The sequence below is a fragment of the Lipophrys pholis genome (genome assembly GCF_963383615.2).
Source record: "Lipophrys pholis genome assembly, chromosome: 17".
In the NCBI taxonomy this organism is placed as follows: Eukaryota; Metazoa; Chordata; class Actinopteri; order Blenniiformes; family Blenniidae; genus Lipophrys; species Lipophrys pholis.
This window is the reverse complement of record NC_137643.1, coordinates 13,994,264-14,007,479: the sequence shown is the minus strand read 5'-3', so window position 1 is coordinate 14,007,479 and position 13,216 is coordinate 13,994,264. Positions and strand designations below refer to the sequence as shown.

The window sequence follows — 13,216 nt, the reverse complement described above, 5'->3', positions numbered from 1 at the left end:
CTCTTCATACTGACTGTGCAGAAGGTCATCCTGACATAAAGTGTCTGACTGAGCAGGAAAAGAGCTCTTCTCTGTCTGTGTGTGCTTCTCTGTGTGCGTGCATGTGTGCCCTCGTGGATGAGGAGTACACGGGGTAGGATAACAGAAACTTGCAAATTAATATAGTGGAAAAAAGATGGAACACAAGTCGATGTGTCTGACATCATGAGGACGTAGAAAAGGAAAAGATGGACATTGAAGGTAGAAAAATGAAGTCAATGGTGTATTAACTGAGAACAGATGAAAGGTTGTGGGATAGATGAGAGAATGAGACGAGTGAATAAGGAAAAAGAGAGTACAAAGAAAAGCAAGGGGGCGAGAGAGAGAGAGAGAGAAATGCTAAGAAAACACATAAAACTTACAAACAAACGAAAGAAAAACAAAGTAAACAGAAAAATGAAGAGACGGTAAGACATAAATAACCTGTAAACACAGGAAGAACTACAGCGATTTAAAAGGCAAGGGAGAGAAGGTGAAAAGAAATAAAGGAAAAGAGGATATCGGGAGTAAAAGAAGAAAACAAGAGAGCAGAAAGTGAAATAAGAAGAAACAAGAGGTTAGAAAAAAGTCAGAAAAAACTAAAAAGAAATTAGTCAAAGAAAAAGTGAGTTGGAAAGCAAGAGAAGGAGGCAGAAAAGGTGAAATAAGTTCAGACTGAGGAAATTAGGGTATAAGTAGAGATAAATGCTTCAATCAAAATGGTCAAAAGGAAGTAAATATGAAAATGGAGGCTGTGTTGTGAAAATAGGAACTGGTGCTAAAAGAGGAGCAGAGAGAAGGAGTAAGGAGAGGAATAATGATGGAGGAGTGGGAGGAGAGACGAGTGAAGGAGAACAAGAACCGTCATGACTGCCACTCCATCAGCTGCTGTGTAATTTAGCAGTTCACAATGACCAGAATGAATAATTTATCAGTGCTTTAGGGACATTAACACTAACGGGGCGCTTCGCTTGGTCTTATATATGAACAGGAGCCGCTGCCACTTGAACCCAAGTAAGAAATGCACTAAAAACTGAGCGCAAATTGTCAACAATCATTTATACTAACAATAAAACCAAATTCCCTTCATGCAGTGTCTCATTCAGCCTGCACCTGTTTTGTGTGTGTTACCGAGTCCTTAATGATTAGCTTCAAAACATTATTATCACGAATTTCATCTCTTCGGCTTAATTACTTTCTCGTTTTTTTTTTGCTGGTGCATTTTGCAGTTATCCTTAACATCTCAACTGTGATATGAGCAGACAAGTAGGCGTCGACGTTTAATTAGCGGGAGATATTCACATGGAGGTGTGAGACACTAGAAATTCTTGTTGTCAGGTCTGTTTATTTCCAGCTGCCTTCCTGCTCTTTGTTGCTGTGTGCAGTGAGAAGAGCTGCAGGACGTTCCTGAGGTAGAAAATATACTTTCCAGAAAGCTTAATGACTGTAACTTTTCCTGAAAATGGAGCATGAATGCAAATTTGCCATCGCTGATGTATCTTCCCACACCTGAAAGAAATGAACTCAAGCCATATATAAACAGATACTGTACCATATTGGGAAAATTATGATGTGATGTATATTTACTGATAAAAAAATTTAAAAAAACACTTCAAAGTAGTGCTGGTCCAAATGCGATTAACATTTGCAGAATCCAATCACACTTGAGATACAGAAGCAGCAAACATGCTGTATATGTACAGTATTTCAATTGGATACAGAATTAAGAAACCCTCTCACGTGCAGGATAAATTCAATACAGTTTTACAGTCAAATAAAAGGAGAGAATGTTGTGCAAAAACACAACAATAATTTATATTTTACAGTTATTTGGATCCGATCAGATGATAAAGAAAGAATATTGACCAGAAAATGAGGTATGTAATACACTTTGCTTGCTTAGTGCATCTTTGCCTTTTGACACAGTGCCGGGTAGAACAACGTAATGAAGAAAGGGGAGTTTTAGCAAAGTTATATGTGTTTGCTGAAGTCAAAGCTTTGTACTTAGTTTGAGGATCATCAAATCACTGTGTTCAAGGATTACATCAGATTGCACAGAGAAACACAAGATCCAGAGTAATATATGGCAATAGTAGTATTTTATCAAAGCGACGCACAGCTTTTCATGAACAAATGACTTATTAATGAGCATTATTCCTTTCAACTCGTGGTTCAGCCCAAAACACCAGTCGTAGATGAAATCACAACTGCAACCCTGCCGAGGGTTAATGTATAAGACGGACTGTAATTCACTTTGTAGGAACAGATGTGACGATTACAATTATACACTTAAAGGTTTAATTGTGGAATATACTGTATTTACCAATAAAGAAACCAGCATATCACAGAGGCATGCTGACGTGACAACGTTTTTAACAGAGAAGAGAGCTTCTTAATGCCTCCGCGCTATTCTGCTCCAAAACCTCTTACATCCTCAGAAAACCCTTCAATAAATGGAAGATCCAACACATGCTGGAGTGCCTGCATTAGGGACTCCAGAGTGTGCATCTTCAACCCTTTTACCAGCGTGTAAATATTATGCTGTGACCCCTTTTTATCTGACCCACCTTGTCGGTGTGTCTCTCTGAACAGGTAAAGGGGACCTGATCGGAGCGAACCTGTCCTTGGATGACCGGGTGATAAAAACCAACGCAGACGTGAAAGCCCTGACATACTGCGACCTGCAGTGTATCAATCTGAGGGGACTCTACGAGGTGCTGGACCTCTACCCAGAATACTCTCACCACTTTGTCCAGGACATCCAGCAGGACCTCACATACAACCTGAGGGAGGGACATGAGACACATGTGAGTCCATCTATCGTACTCGCTAAACAAGATGACGGAGTCATCCGGCCTCGGATAAATCCATGAAACTTTTGTAAAGCACCTTTCATGCTTCCTTGTACTATTTCAAGGTTTGTGACATTCACTTTTTACAAATACTTCTCAATACTTTTTGAACATTATGGAAGGAGAAAAGAAATCTCCAACTGAAGTAAAATCTACAAGAACATGATGCAGGAGAAGCCATTTTCGTGCACTCCACTCGCCAGTTACGTAGTGTGATATATCACGGTGCGGCACTATCATGTGGAAATGAGTGATGAGTTAAGAGAGCAGAGAAGCAAGGACAAGCAAGGGCTGCAAATCGGAAGGCAGGAACGAACTCTGATAGTGGATGGAGGAAGCAATTTGAGAAAAGTTTTAAACTAAATGAAGTGTGTGTGTGTGTGTGTGTGTGTGTGTGTGTGTGTGTGTGTGTGTGTGTGTGTGTGTGTGTGTGTGTGTGTGTGTGTGTGTGTGTGTGTGTGTGTGTGTGAGAGAGAGAGAGAGAGAGAGAGAGAGAGAGAGAGAGAGAGAGAGCAAAAATAGCTGTTTGCACTTGGCAAAACTCTGCTGCTTTAATTACAGTCAGGTGCTTCTGTCGCCTCTGCCCGAACAACACACACACACACACACACACACACACACACACACACACACACACACGCCGGAGGGCTTTCAGGTGAGACTAATGTCTAGAGGCACATCCCAAATCTCAAGACTGCAAAAAAATTGGGCGAAAAACAACTATGAAGACGGAGGGAGGCATGTTCATATTGCAATTGGCCATTAGTGGGCTGCAATTGAGTTGAACACGGCAGTGTTGGTGCATTAAGGTGGATTGCTTTAAATCGGCGTGTATTGCATTTTTGTGCTCACTTTGCAGAACCGTCGAAACAAAAGGCCATGTGCTGGAGTTAATTCATTCATTCGTTCTTGTGTTTCCTTTGCCTTACAGGTTAAAGCCAGACTGCCCACAACAGCTTTAGAGAGTCAGGTAACACTCAAGTACTCATTGATCACCAATGATCAATACTGTATCTTGTTTATCTGCTCACAAGTAAAATCGTTACTGTAAAACATGATTCTTTCACTATAACTCTAAATCTTCCTCACAGAGGTTAAAACTAGTGACGAGCCAGTTTGAAGAATGCGAGGAGGAGAAAATACAGATATTTGTGTTCCAAAAAATATTCAAGTAAATTGCAGGTACCTGAAGTAGAAATACTTTTCTTGCTTTTGGGCTCCGAATAATTACCTCTTCTATAAGGAGCCTGTAATTTTTCTTTACAGCCAACCACTGTCACTGATAACAGGCACAATCATTCAGATGGAGACATCTTCAGATGGGAAAGAGATCACTTCATCACCACAGAATTAGTTGCCGTCATTAAATCATGAATTCTCCAGAACCGAGTGCAATGAAAACGCTTTCCAGACGGTCGAGCTGATCTAATACTTTATTGCATAATCAATTTATTTGCCGGGGTCATTAACCTCACACAAGTGATGTTTTAGTCCATGAGTGGCGGGTCAGAGGCCATCGATCGATACGTTACTGTGAACCCTGGTTTCTTCACATTTAGCTTGAATTCATGTTATCATTGATCTGCATCAAGCAATTTATCAACGACACAACACGCAGGCCATCGACAATAGGAACTGGCCTCTGTGCTTATTAAGTCACAGTTTCCCTCTGAGTCGCTATTGCTTTTTCAAGGTACCGCTTTAAACGTCGATCTGAGGCTTTTCAGTCGACCGCATGAATCCAGCTGAGCAGACTTCTCTTCAAAGTCACAAGTCATCATTCGATTGCTACGTATTGAAAAAAAAACACATTGCGTCTTTTGTGGTGATTTTGAGCATCAGGGTCTAAACTGTGTCAGCATGTGGAGATAAAGCAGGAAAATATGATGTAAACTTTTCCGTAGACAAAATATGGAGAAGTATTTCATGTCCTGTCTGGTACACTTGAGAGGGTTTTTTTTTTCCCCTCAATCAGCGATTAAACATATATTTAAATGGCACATCTGGTGTGTTGAACAGAATACTGCGGTGCTTTGCTGCGATATAATGTGATATAATCACCAAATAGCTTTTGTTTTAAGCAATTTCACAACACACTCAAACTTGAGAAGATAGTTTTTAATTTGTTGTTGTATTATGATATTATTCGGTGAAATCGTCCAAGAGATATTTAAGTACCTTTGATTATCAAAGAGATTATTTCAGGTTTATGAAAGCACATTACCTGAGTTTCAGTCCTTGCTTATAGAAATACATTCATTTGTTCAATAACTTAAGTTCCTCCACATTCCTGGGACGCATACTTTGAATATCTTTGACGTGTTTGAATGAACTTTATCGTATCTTGACACCAGGTCAAGTTTCCTCTTTTTTCATCTTTCAGATAATCAGGCTTCGCCTGAGTCATCTTTGACCGGTCGATGTTGTGCAGCTTCCATCACTGTATTTCATGTTTTGTTTCCTTTCTTTTCCAGTCCAGGGTGAAAAGAAACGGACGAGTGGTTCAGGGCTATCCGCCAATCACCGAGGCACAGGAGGAGCATGAGGATGATGCAGAGGAAGAGGACGAGGAAGAGGAGGAGGAACATCGGGCCAGATCTTTGTCTCTGTCGTCGGAGAAGAACCGGGTGGTAAACCTCAGGGATGCTGGCGGGAAGTCGCCGCTGTCTCGACGGGGCCAGAAGACGGTGGGGCAAAACTCCAGCAGGTCTCGGAGGAAGAGCCAGGAAATGAGTCTCACCACATTAGATCCTTCCAACCTCAGCCCCAGGTGAGCTGCACCGCCATCGATTTGTTCACCTGCATGTCTGGACCTGTGTCTCTGTGACTCAGAGCCATGTCTATTTTTGTCATTCTTGAGAAAAAAACTATCAATTAAATTATTAAATTGGGCTGAGTCAAAAGTGTCAAAAGTGATCAAATGTGTGTAATGTTTAGTTCATGAAGGGTTTTCTTGGTCAAATGTAAGTTTTGTCATCGACACTGGAAACTGATAAACACAGTTTTATAGTGCAAAAAATGCTGGTTCTTCTTCTGTCTCCATATTTAAGACAGAGGAGGCCTTATATTTTGTCATGAAAAGCGAAAAACTAACAACAAACTCAAAAAATTCTGTATTTTCCAAGATACATTTCTGTGTGATTCCAATAGAATAATTCATCCTTACTTCTTGTCCTTTTTACATAGTATTTCTTGATTCAGTGAAGTGTGACAACTCCAAGCTCCACCTCTCCTCATATGGTGTATTACCACACAAATCTTCATTCACCTGACAATTTTGTATTTGTAAACACATTTATATAATGTTCTCACTCTCTTAAAGAATAGGTAGTCTCTTTCATATATGTCAGGAAGATACTTATTCTTGCTTATTTAACTTTTAACTACAGCGAAACAGCATGAGCTGAGTAATCAGTACCTCTGCCTCACTGCAGGAGGCAGTGCTGAGCAGCCTGCCACCCGGGTGGCAAGATCAGATTCATGGCAATAACAATGATCGAAATCAGAAAGAAATGTCCTTAAGAATGAATATGTATATTTTGTATGTTCTATAGTTTGCATATGTATTACTCTGAAACTCCCTCCGGCATCTGAATCAGCCTTCTGACTCTGCAAGGCGCTTTGAAAATGCGTAAAAGACTCTTTACGCTAAATGTAGAGAAGATATTCAGTACATTCACACCCTTTTGTCTGTATCCAGGATAGTGGATGGCACTGAAGACAGTGAGGGGACTGAGGGCTCGCTGGCTTTCTCCTTCTCTCCCAGCCGAGGTTGTCCTGTCAGTGAACCAACCAGTGCCTCAGCAGCTGCTACAGGTCTCTCCATCACACGACACACAGCAGCACTCACCGGATCATCTTTATATTCCCAGTGGATAAAGTTTTTTTTATGCAGAACCCTGCAGGACTTTAGCATAAGGAGGCTGATTAATGTCTGCAGCATATATCCACTGTCTTAATGCAACACCTACAGGGTGGAGGTTTTTTGTTTTTTTTGAAGATCCATAAACTGATTTATAACTTGTGTTTGTCGCAGATTTGCTGCAGATCAGCACTGCAGAATTAGCAGCTAAAGCCGAGGAGACCAGGGGACAACTGCAACACCTCGACCAACAGGTAAACGTCCTGCACGATCACGTACATCTGTTCATGTGAGCCACAGCAGGACACTATTTTGATTCAGGTCAGAAACGTGTTTAGTTTCATGGTTAAGCGATAGGTGGGCTGCACAAGTATTACTGTGTGTGGAAGTACAGTATGTGTCATGCCTGCATGTTTGTGTGTGAAACAGAGAGAATTTGTGGTGGGATAGGGCGAGACAGCTGGACTCAAGTAAGCGTGAGCCATATGGCTGTATCTGCGTGTCAGGCATAAGACAGATGAAATGATTAAAAGAACTATTCAAGCAGAAAAAATAGATAAAACGATAAATAAGCTCATGATTTGTTGCTTTGCAGTGTAGTTTCACCTCGGGTATGATGCCCATTTGTCAACAGCACTGTAACCGATCATATTTACATGTGTCGTACATTGAATAGTTCCCCATGTCCAGCCTGAAATCATCTCATACACTCGTGTACATACCCAGACTCTCCCCCAATGGTTTTGATTGGCAGGCGGCTAAATTGACATGAGACATTTGGCAGGTGATGAGCGGTGTTTGCTTTTTCCTGCTCGGCCTCGCGGAGTATCACGGGATGAGCAGAGACGAGCGAAACAAAAGGAAGAATGAAAAGCAAAAGCAAATAATACAAAGGCATGAAGCCCTTTTCTCTCTTTGGAGAAAACCTGATGGTTGGAGAACACAAGCAAAGACCAAAAAAAAAACAGAAATGGCGATGAAAGGAGCCTGTGAGAGACAGTGGTGCAGCACCTTCACAGTGAGACACATCGGTTCTGTGGTGTTTTCCTTCTGTCTCTGTGGGTTGCTGCTGTTTGACAGGAAGTCTCTCAGCGTGCTTGTTAATCCACACTTGGATCCATCTGCACTGGCCTCCAGGAAATGAAAATAAATGTTTGGTTTAAATCTTATCTGCACGCACACACACACACACACACACACACACACACACACACACACACACACACACACGACACACATGAGAAAATATGAACCAAAATTAGTTTTGTTGCAGCTAGAGATTAAATAAATAACTTAATGGAGCTTTTGCTTAAATCTGTGTGGAGTGTGCAACATGATCCTCAGCAAACCTCCACAAACAAAAATCACAAAACAAGCAAACAACAACAAGGGTGCAGATGTGTCTGCTGAGCTACACCATAAATCAAAAGGTACTTTCCAGTTTATAGACTTTAACATTCACAACATTTCATTTTACTTGAAAAACATAGAGTTCAGTTTATCTGCAGCTTTTACCTTCTGAACCCCCAAACTGGCAAATTTCACATCTATTATGGTTTGTTAATACTTTTCTTTGACCCCAAAAAAATTAACTGCATTTTTAATAAACACGTTGTGCTCACACAGCAATAAGCTTGGGTTCCATCTGTGGCCTGTTACCTTTGGCCTTTATTGTAAAACAATAGTGGATCTCTAGTGGGAGATGAATAAGGCATTTTCTGGGCTGAGGAGAGGCGTAACGTGGAGCACCGCGGAAGTTATAATGGAGAGCTCCACAGGAGAGCTGCAACAATGACACCTCTGCATGAAAAGTGTGAGTAACAACATTCATAATTGCTGGAAGAGGAGCACAGAAGCACAGAGGAACACGGTGCACCTGCTGAGAGACACACACACATGTCTGCTCAGCAGTAGTGACCCATTTTTCTTAATGAACTGTGAGAAACGCAATCAAATCCTAACTACAGACTCAGATGACAAGAAATTGTGGAACAATTAGAGCCACAAACGTATATTGATCATATCTGATTTTATTTGAAGTCAAATGGACTTCCTGAGGAATTTCATATCAAATAGTGTCAAGAAATAAACATTAAAAGCATTGACCTAAAGTGAAAGTGGACGTGAGACTTTATAAAAACCCATCAGTGTCATATCAATTTTCCTTATAATTCAAATTTTTCTTCATTGCACTTAAATTATAAAAAAGAAATCTAATCACTTCACAAACAGCACACTGATTACAAAATACAATACCCATTCCATAAAGGTGACTTAAAAGAAATTGGCTTATATATTTTATATCAAGATTATATATGGAAAAAGTTTGTTTCAAATCCCCCCAAAACATTTATGAAAAATACATTTAAATAACTATTTAAATGTTCACTCAACATCATTGAACTACTATTTTGGCCTTTCTGTCAAAGAAAAACCAGAAACCTCAAAAATGGAACTATGTGGATGAAAGAAAAGTTCTCACAACCTAGAACAGGAACATTATTGCCTCTGTGAAAGAAGATTTTATTACAGACATATTGTTCAATCCCATGTTGTATTGCCTCGCTTTATATTGCACCTTGTGTACCTCATGAAATGAGTACAGTCAGTGTATGTGTGTTACGATGAATAAACCAGTGTGCATAGAAAGACCTTGTTTTCAAGTCCCGATTTAAACTCTCTTGCGTACATTAGCATTAACATTGTATTATTCAACAATGCTATTACAGATTTTTGGCACGGTCAAATGCTTTAAATATACCTGTGGCAGCACTTGGTTCTGGTCATCCACTCGCTGTTGCTTTCTCCAACGGTCTCCACAGACGCTTGTTTGTGATGTGGGAGTAGCAGAATCATGTTGACAGCGTGTCAGATTGAACTGGACTGTCCTGCCACTCTCAGCTTTTCTATTTTTATCTGAACAAGAGTTTAGATTCAGGCTTTTATCAGCCACTTGTGAGAGGCAGAGACGGGGGGGGGCGGACTGTAAAAGAGGTAGAGAGGCTGCATACAAACTGTAGTTATTGTCTGTGACTCGTTGTGAGAAATCAAACAACTGTGATGTGACAAAGGACTGGCATTTGTGTATAAAAAATGCACATAATTAAGTATGTATGGGATGTATGGATCGTGAACCATGTCCATGTAAGTGACATAGAAAGTTCTGAGCTTGCTTTGGTCGTTCTTCTTCGTACTCGCTCTGCCCGATCACCTCTCAACAAATCCACGCTGCGCCTGGAGCAGTTCCCACCTGCAGCCGCGTGTCCTGCTGAGGGCTGATGTGCATCCAGTTGCACTGAAGTGTGTGATTGGCCTGATGAATGGTCACGAGAGCTTTGACTGGCAGGAGCAGATGGCACACTGGCAGGGTCTTGACGGTCGTGCCCTCTCTGGACACGCCACATGTACAGAGCGACTCATCACCAGCAACCTTCTCCAGTGTAAGGACCAATTATAGCGTCTCAGTGTTGTGCAACGGACAAATAGTTTTGACACACAACGGCTGACCTGAACATCCCAAATGTATTACTTTGAACTGTAAATCCTGAGGCTTCTTGTTACTAAGAAACTGTTTTATCTTCATTGCATGGCTCAGCAGGGGCTTCTGGTATGAGATTCATAGAGAAAGAGGCTACATTAGGATTGATGAAGCAAAGTGGACCGAGACTCTCACAACTTCTTATTGTTCCAAATATATGTTGAGTGTTCTTAATCAGCAGAAAGCAACTCAATCACATTAAAAAGCTTTAATTCTAGATTTCCATTGACATATTCAGGGGAGCGAGAATGCTCTTGTCTTGTGTGGAGATCAAGACTAACTTGTCAGGAGACATCTTTTATAGTGTTAGTATATCCAACGTAAGGTCAGAGAGGGCCTGAGCCAATCCCAGCTGACTGGGTGTAAGCAAGGTGACACCTTGTACAGGATACCAGCAGGGAAAACATGCAATCTTCTTCTTCTTCTTCTTCTTCTTCTTGATGCTTATTTAAATTATGACCTCTGGTCAATAGTTAGATTAATGGATAGATTACTATAAATAAGTCAGAGCCACACAAACAACAGTTGTCAGGAATATTTGCTGGCATTATCTCACTGTCATGCGGCTCGTGGTACGGTCCGTTTTCACAGTTTGTTACCTTACTGAGGTGTTTATTCATTCATCCATCCGTCCATCTATACACAGCGAACTTAGCTACAGGCGATTCCACGTGACGGTGGGCAAGAGCAGGCCATCATGGGGCAAACAGAAAGACAGAAACACACACACACACACACACACACACACACACACACACACACACACACGCAGACAGCCTGGGGCAATTCTGAGCCACCAATTAATGCCATTTTTTGGACTATTGGAGGAAACCAGAGAAAACCACTCACACATAGAGAGAATATAAATTCCACACAGAAAGGTCCCCCAAATCCAAACCGGGACACAAATGAACACCTTCGGACTGAAAGAGTGCTAACCCCTGGAAGACCTCAAATTGTGCATTTTCCCTCGTGTGGAGATCCACAAACACCTGAATTAATGGGGTGATACTTCGAGCTAACCCTTCAGGGTTTGTGTTTCATTATGCTCCTCTTGTGAAGCAGCAACAGTAAGACTGCAAAGTCACTCGTGCAATACATCGTTTACCATAAATCCTACTCATGCTTCTGCTGGTGATGTGTCCGTTGTTGAATACATGTTTTTTTTTTCTTCATAACATTTGTTTGTGTTTGTGTGTGCAGGTGAGCACCCTCCGGAGGGAAGTGTCCGACCTCGGGCAGGTCATGAGGCGAATGGCTCAGCTCATGGAGACTCTCATGCCAGCAGTGCCACATCCCACCGTAGTCTGCCCGACCCTCTACTCCCCAGCACACCACCCCCACCTGCATCACCCCTCCTCCCCTCAGGCTCATACTGCCTCCGTCTGGACAGACACTCCCACATCGATGGCCTCCTGCCCTTTCACGATTCCCCAGCAGCCTGGTGCGATGTGCCACGTGGAGTCCCTCACACTGAGACCCCAGAGCCTCCAGTTGAGGCAGTCTGTTGCCCCCCATTCAACTTCCCCTCTAACTCCCAGTTCATCGGCCCTTCAACTACCGCTGTCCTCCATCCTCCCAGAGCCTCGCATGCCTTCATCGTCCCTCAGCTCTCCCGATTTCTCTCACTACAGAGACGGGGCTTCCAGCCCCTTCATGCCAAGGATACACAGTCCTTCACCGGACATGGGGGAGAGCTCAGGGTGTTCCTCCTCCCATACTGGACTTGGAGGGGTCTTCTACAGCCCAACCAAGAGTTTGTAGCAGGCCACAGTCAAAAGCTCTTTGGAGTCTGGAGGACTTATCTGGTATGTGGTCGAATTAAACATGAGACAAATTCACAACGGTCCCTTACATTGCTGGAAGATGTTTACAGGGATACCGAGCAGATTTGTTTTAAAGGCACGTGTTTGAAAATCCAGTTGCATGAAAACAAGAACAGAAAGTTTAGGTGTGTTAGCTCTACAGTATAGAAACTTAGTGTTAGGCCGTATGTAGAGGTTTGGATCAGCTTTATGGTGGAGGGCTCTCTGAGTACAGCTCACCTCCAGCCCCTTCCCCCTCCACATTGAGGCTCCATCAGTGAGTGGGACAGTGCCATAATAAAGGACAAGACGGATGCATTGGAGGAGGGGGAGAGTTGCTTTTGTACTCAATTTTTTTTTTTCTTATTCCTCTTCTTTGCTCCTTACTGGACATGGTTTGAGGCAGGCTGTGTTGGCTGGGAAAACAGAGGAAGAGAAAGCCTTGTGAGTACTGGGTTAAGAGACAATGAAAGGGGGGGGGTATTCCCCCACAACCTCCTGTCTCTGCCATCCCCTCTCCATTTAACTCTACTTTCCGTGCTCACTCAACCCGTGTGAGATGCTCTGGATTGCATGGAGCAGTGACTGGTTGGACTGGGAGCACAGGATTGTGTGGGGAGAGAGCTGGGATGTATTGTGCTCTTTGACGCTGGCCCTCGGGGACGTGGGGGTTGGAGGGTGGAGGAAGGTGGTTATGGAGGCGGTGGTGGGGGGGTATGTTATGCCTTGGGCAAAACAGCCCCTGCTGTCGTCTGTCACACACAGGGACTCTTTCTCCCTCCCTGGTTCTCTTTTCCAGTGTTCCTCTCTATCCTCCTCATATTCTCTCTCTCTCTCTCTCTCTCTCTCTCTCTCTCTCTCTCTCTCTCTCTCTCTCACTCTGCATGCCTTTCCGAGCCTTTTGAGTAGTGCCTGTAGACACACATTAACATGCTGCATGTCACCCTGTGGAAATCCAGCTTGCCATTTATCTATCTATTTAAAGGAAACACAGTTCAATCTTTTAATAACTGGATCTGGCATTTACCGATGCATATTTATTGGCTGTAGGTTCAGTTTTAACAACTTGATTATTTTAGGCACGAGGTAGCCGCTCATGTTGTGATGGGCCCGGAGCAAACGCTACCAATACCGAATTGGT

General features: G+C 42.5%; 1 protein-coding gene across 1 annotated transcript in view; it reads left to right on the top strand.

The window, feature by feature from the left end:
* The window catches only part of kcnh8 (potassium voltage-gated channel, subfamily H (eag-related), member 8), a gene marked incomplete at both ends in the record, with an annotated part of 48,755 nt that extends 36,721 nt beyond the window's left edge, over window positions 1-12,034 (top strand). The window contains 6 exons of the mRNA XM_080485140.1: window positions 2,611-2,825; window positions 3,802-3,840; window positions 5,345-5,640; window positions 6,571-6,686; window positions 6,907-6,986; window positions 11,474-12,034. Of these exons, the coding sequence (XP_080341266.1) occupies window positions 2,611-2,825; window positions 3,802-3,840; window positions 5,345-5,640; window positions 6,571-6,686; window positions 6,907-6,986; window positions 11,474-12,034 (1,307 nt within the window). The remainder of the gene's footprint in view (window positions 1-2,610; window positions 2,826-3,801; window positions 3,841-5,344; window positions 5,641-6,570; window positions 6,687-6,906; window positions 6,987-11,473) is intronic.
* Window positions 12,035-13,216: the final 1,182 nt, after the last annotated feature.